This window comes from Oryx dammah, unplaced genomic scaffold (genome assembly GCF_014754425.2).
Source record: "Oryx dammah isolate SB20612 unplaced genomic scaffold, SCBI_Odam_1.1 HiC_scaffold_2396, whole genome shotgun sequence".
NCBI classification, from domain to species: domain Eukaryota; kingdom Metazoa; phylum Chordata; class Mammalia; order Artiodactyla; family Bovidae; genus Oryx; species Oryx dammah.
This window is the reverse complement of record NW_024072475.1, coordinates 1-5,358: the sequence shown is the minus strand read 5'-3', so window position 1 is coordinate 5,358 and position 5,358 is coordinate 1. Positions and strand designations below refer to the sequence as shown.

Below are 5,358 nucleotides of genomic sequence, written 5' to 3'. Positions count from 1 at the left end.
GCGAACTGATCACGATGCGTACATTGCTGCTCTGCCTGCTGCTCATCACCCAAGCAGCTTCGGCTCAGGTCTACACCTACATCGACGCGGAAGGTAACCGCGTATTCACCGACAAACCCCGCAGCAGCAATGCAGAGCGGGTCATGCTGGCGCCTTCCAACAGCGTGCAGCTGAACCAGCCCAAACCCACGGTGCACATGGCCCCGCCTGCCGTGACCAAACCGACCGTGCACTACCAGCTGCTGCGTATCCTCGTGCCTGAGCCGGACGCCTCGATCCACAACGGTTCCGGGGACATGATCGTCACCCTCAGCAGCGAGCCGGGCCTGCTGCCCGGCCACAGCTACCGGCTGCTGCTCGACGGCGAACCGCAGGGCGAAACCAGCCGCAGCCCGGTGTTCTCCCTGCGCCATGTCGATCGCGGCACGCACCAACTGGTGGCGGAAATCATCGATTCGGCAGGTCTCATCGTCGAGCGCACTCCCGCACAGCCCTTCCACATGCACCGCATGACCCTGGCGCAGAAGCGCAAGATCAATCCCTGCAAGAAAGACGACTACGGCGTTCGCCCCGAATGCCCGCTGAAGGACAAGCCCAAGGAAGACGTCAGCATCCTTCCATTCTTCTGAAACAGTCGATTGCACCTTAATGGTGCAATCGAACGCACCACCTCCTAAGCTCTCCCTGTTTTGGGTCGCTTTTCGCCGCCCAGCCTTGTCGCAGCACCCGCAAGACCCGAGCAGGTCGCGTCACAAATAGCCACAAGCCATTTTTGGCGCCCCGTGCGATGGCCCAAAGAAGGGCCTCCAGGGAGGCAGATCACAAAAAATGCGTCTTTTCGGGGCCTTGGTTTGCTTCTTGCATTTTCCTGCCCATCGCCGGAACGCACTGCCTATGACCATCAACGACGCGCTGCACCGCCTGCTACTCGACAACCTGACCACCGCCACCCTGCTGCTCAACAGCCAGTTGTGCCTTGAGTACATGAACCCGGCGGCGGAAATGCTCCTGGCCGTCAGCGGCCAGCGCAGCCACGGTCAGTTCATCAGCGACCTGTTCACCGAATCGCCCGAAGCGCTGTCATCCTTGCGCCAGGCGGTGGAGCAGGCGCATCCGTTCAACAAGCGTGAAGCCGTGCTGACCTCGGTCACCGGCCAGACGCTGACCGTGGACTACGCGGTGACGCCGCTGTTCAGCAAGGGCGAGACCCTGCTGCTGCTGGAAGTGCACCCGCGCGATCGCCTGCTGCGCATCACCAAGGAAGAGGCGCAGCTGTCCAAGCAGGAAACCACCAAACTGCTGGTGCGCAGCCTGGCCCACGAGATCAAGAATCCGCTCGGCGGCATTCGTGGCGCCGCCCAGCTGCTCTCGCGCGAGCTGCCCAACGAAGAGCTCAAGGACTACACCAACGTCATCATCGAAGAGGCCGACCGCCTGAGAAATCTGGTCGACCGCATGCTCGGCTCGAACAAGCTGCCGTCGCTGGCGATGACCAACGTGCACGAGGTGCTCGAGCGCGTCGCCAACCTGATCGAGGCGGAAAGCCAGGGCAGCATCACGTTGGTGCGCGACTACGACCCAAGCATCCCGGACCTGATGATCGATCGCGAGCAGATGATCCAGGCCGTGCTCAATATCGTGCGCAACGCCATGCAGGCCATCGCCGGGCAGAAGCACGACATGGGGCTGGGGCGCATCAGCCTGCGTACCCGCACCCTGCGCCAGTTCACCATCGGTCACACGCGCCACCGCCTGGTGGTCAAGGTCGAGATCATCGACAACGGCCCCGGCATTCCGCCGGAGCTGCAGGAAACCATCTTCTATCCCATGGTCAGCGGGCGTGCCGACGGCACCGGCCTGGGCCTGGCCATTACCCAGAACATCATCAGTCAGCACCAGGGCCTGATCGAGTGCGAGAGCCACCCCGGCCATACCGTGTTCTCGATCTTCCTGCCGCTGGAACAAGGAGCGCCCACGCCATGAGCCGCAGTGAAACCGTCTGGATTGTCGACGACGATCGTTCCATCCGCTGGGTCCTGGAAAAGGCCCTGCAACAGGAAGGCATGACCACCCAGAGTTTCGACAGTGCCGACGGTGTACTCGCCCGCCTGACCCGCCAGCAGCCGGACGTGATCATCTCCGACATCCGCATGCCCGGCGCCAGCGGCCTCGACCTGCTGGCCCGCATCCGCGAGCTGTACCCGCGCCTGCCGGTGATCATCATGACCGCGCATTCGGACCTGGACAGCGCGGTGGCCAGCTATCAGGGCGGCGCCTTCGAATACCTGCCCAAGCCGTTCGACGTCGACGAGGCGGTATCGCTGGTCAAGCGCGCCTTTCAGCACGCCCAGGAACAGCAGAGCCTGGCCGCGCCCGCTGCGCAGGCACGAACCCCGGAAATCATCGGCGAGGCGCCGGCGATGCAGGAGGTGTTCCGCGCCATCGGCCGCCTGTCCCACTCCAATATCACCGTGCTGATCAACGGCGAATCCGGCACCGGCAAGGAGCTGGTGGCGCACGCCCTGCACCGCCACAGCCCGCGCGCAGCCGCGCCTTTCATCGCCCTGAACATGGCGGCGATCCCCAAGGATCTGATGGAGTCCGAGCTGTTCGGCCATGAGAAAGGCGCCTTCACCGGCGCAGCCAACCAGCGCCGCGGTCGCTTCGAGCAGGCCGATGGCGGCACCCTGTTCCTCGACGAGATCGGCGACATGCCGGCCGACACCCAGACCCGCCTGCTGCGCGTGCTGGCCGATGGCGAGTTCTACCGCGTCGGCGGCCACACCCCGGTGAAGGTGGACGTGCGCATCATCGCCGCCACCCACCAGAACCTGGAAACCCTGGTGCAGGCCGGCAAGTTCCGCGAAGACCTGTTCCACCGCCTCAACGTCATCCGCATCCACATTCCGCGCCTAGCCGACCGCCGCGAGGACATCCCCACCCTGGCTCACCACTTCCTCGCCCGCGCCGCCCAGGAGCTGGCGGTGGAACCCAAGTTGCTCAAGAGCGAAACCGAGGATTACCTCAAGCACCTGCCCTGGCCGGGCAACGTGCGCCAGCTGGAGAACACCTGCCGCTGGATCACCGTCATGGCCTCGGGGCGTGAAGTGCATGTCGACGACCTGCCGCCGGAGCTGCTGACCCAGCCGCAGGACGCCGCACCGGTGACCAACTGGGAACAGGCGCTGCGCCTGTGGGCCGACCAGGCCCTGGCCCGCGGCCAGTCCAACCTGCTCGACAGCGCCGTGCCGGCCTTCGAACGCATCATGATCGAGACCGCGCTCAAGCACACCGCTGGCCGCCGCCGCGACGCCGCCCTGCTACTGGGCTGGGGCCGCAACACCCTGACGCGCAAGATCAAGGAGCTGGGCATGAAGGTCGATGGCGCGGACGACGACGACAGCGACGACTGATCCCGCCAGCATTACGAAAAAGGGCATCCCATGGGATGCCCTTTTCATTTCCCCGGATTGCATCCGGGCTACGACGCGACGCCCGTAGGGTGCGCCGTGCGCACCGCCAATTGTCGCCGCCCGATCAACCGCGCTGCGCGTTCTTGATCGAGATCTGCGTATTGAGCGTCCAGAAGTCGTAGAGCACGCCGATCAGGAACAGGCCGCCGGTCAGCAGGTAGAGGATCCCGGTGATCCACTTGCCCTGATACATGCGGTGCACCCCGAACACGCCGAGGAAGGTCAGCAGGATCCAGGCGACGTTGTAGTCGGTATCGCCGGCGGTGAAGCGCAGGTCCGCCTCGCGATCCATCGAGGGGATCAGAAACAGGTCGATGATCCAGCCGATGAACAGCAGACCGAGGGTGAAGAACCAGATGGTGCCGGTCACCGGCTTGCCGTAATAGAAACGGTGCGAACCGAGAAAACCGAAGATCCACAGCAGGTAGCCGATCAGCTTGCTGTGGGTGTCCTGTCGTTGCATGGCGAACTCCTTGAGCGAGATGCAGCTATGACGCTGCGCGCCGAATGAAGGTTTCATCTTCGGCGAGGCGGTGCAACTCAACGAATGGCTTGATAGCTGTACGACGCCCATATACTGTATAAAAAAACAGTATAGATATCGCCTGCCATGCAACTGATCGACAAGCTCACCATCCTCGCCGACGCCGCCAAGTACGATGCTTCCTGCGCCAGCAGCGGCGCGCCCAAGCGCAGCTCCAAGGGCAAGGACGGCATCGGCTCGACCAACGGCATGGGCATCTGCCACAGCTATACGCCGGACGGGCGCTGCGTGGCGCTGCTGAAGATCCTGCTGACCAACTTCTGCCTGTACGACTGCCAGTACTGCATCAACCGCCGCTCCAGCGACGTGCCACGGGCGCGCTTCACCCCCGAGGAAGTGGTCACCCTGACCCTGGACTTCTACAAACGCAACTGCATCAGCGGCCTGTTCCTCAGCTCCGGCATCATCCGCTCGGCCGACTACACCATGGAGCAGCTGATCCGCGTCGCCAAGCTGCTGCGCCAGGAGCACCAGTTCCGCGGCTACATTCATCTGAAGACCATCCCCGATGCGGCACCGGAGCTGATCGCCGAGGCCGGCCTGTATGCCGACCGCCTCAGCGTCAATATCGAACTGCCCACCGAGACCAGCCTGGTGCGCCTGGCGCCGGAAAAGAACGTCGACAGCATTCACCAGGCCATGCACAGCATCCACCAGGGCGAGCGCGAGGCCCAGGAAGAGCGCCGCGCGCCGCGCTTCGCTCCGGCCGGACAGAGCACGCAGATGATCGTCGGCGCCGACGCCACCGACGACAGCACTATCCTGCACAACGCACAGAGCCTGTATCAGGACTATCGCCTGCGCCGCGTCTATTACTCGGCCTTCAGCCCCATCCCGCAGAGCCCGAAGACCGTACCCTTCGAGGCGCCGCCACTGCTGCGCGAGCATCGCCTGTACCAGGCCGATTTCCTCATGCGCGGCTATGGCTTCAGCGCCACCGAGTTGCTGGCCGGCCCCGGCAACCTGGCGCTGGATATCGACCCCAAGCTGGCCTGGGCGCTGGCCAATCGCGAGCAGTTTCCGGTGGATCTGAACCGCGCCGATGAGTCGCTGATCGCCCGCGTGCCCGGTATCGGCGTACTCAGCGCCAGGCGCCTGGGCGCGCTGCGGCGTGAACGGCGCATCCGCTATGAGGATCTGACCCGCCTGCGCTGCGTACTGGAAAAGGCCAAGCCCTTCATCGTCACTCAGGACTACCGGCCGCCGCGGGCTGAACACGAATCCCAGGTGCTGCGCCAGCAGTTGCGCGACACCCCGGCGCAGATGGCCCTGTGGTGATGCACAGCCTGCGCTTCGACGGCACCTTCGCCACCTGGCGCCAGGCCGCCCGCCGCGCCCTGC

At 64.4% G+C, this 5,358-nt stretch overlaps 2 protein-coding genes across 2 annotated transcripts; both read left to right on the top strand.

Annotated features, from left to right (window-relative positions):
• The first annotated feature begins 828 nt into the window (after positions 1–828).
• On the top strand, positions 829–1,983 carry LOC120859697 (sensory histidine kinase/phosphatase NtrB-like). The gene has a single exon (XM_040235703.1). The coding sequence runs from the start codon at positions 829–831 to the stop codon at positions 1,981–1,983; it is 1,155 nt and encodes a 384-aa protein (XP_040091637.1).
• On the top strand, positions 1,980–3,413 carry LOC120859695 (DNA-binding transcriptional regulator NtrC-like). Its single transcript, XM_040235701.1, has one exon. The coding sequence runs from the start codon at positions 1,980–1,982 to the stop codon at positions 3,411–3,413; it is 1,434 nt and encodes a 477-aa protein (XP_040091635.1).
• The last annotated feature ends 1,945 nt before the right edge of the window (positions 3,414–5,358 follow it).

Coding starts and splice junctions, on each gene's coding strand:
- LOC120859697 (XM_040235703.1), top strand. CDS start 829: ATGCGTCTTTTCGGGGCCTTGGTTTGCTTCTTGCATTTTCCTGCCCAT.
- LOC120859695 (XM_040235701.1), top strand. CDS start 1,980: ATGAGCCGCAGTGAAACCGTCTGGATTGTCGACGACGATCGTTCCATC.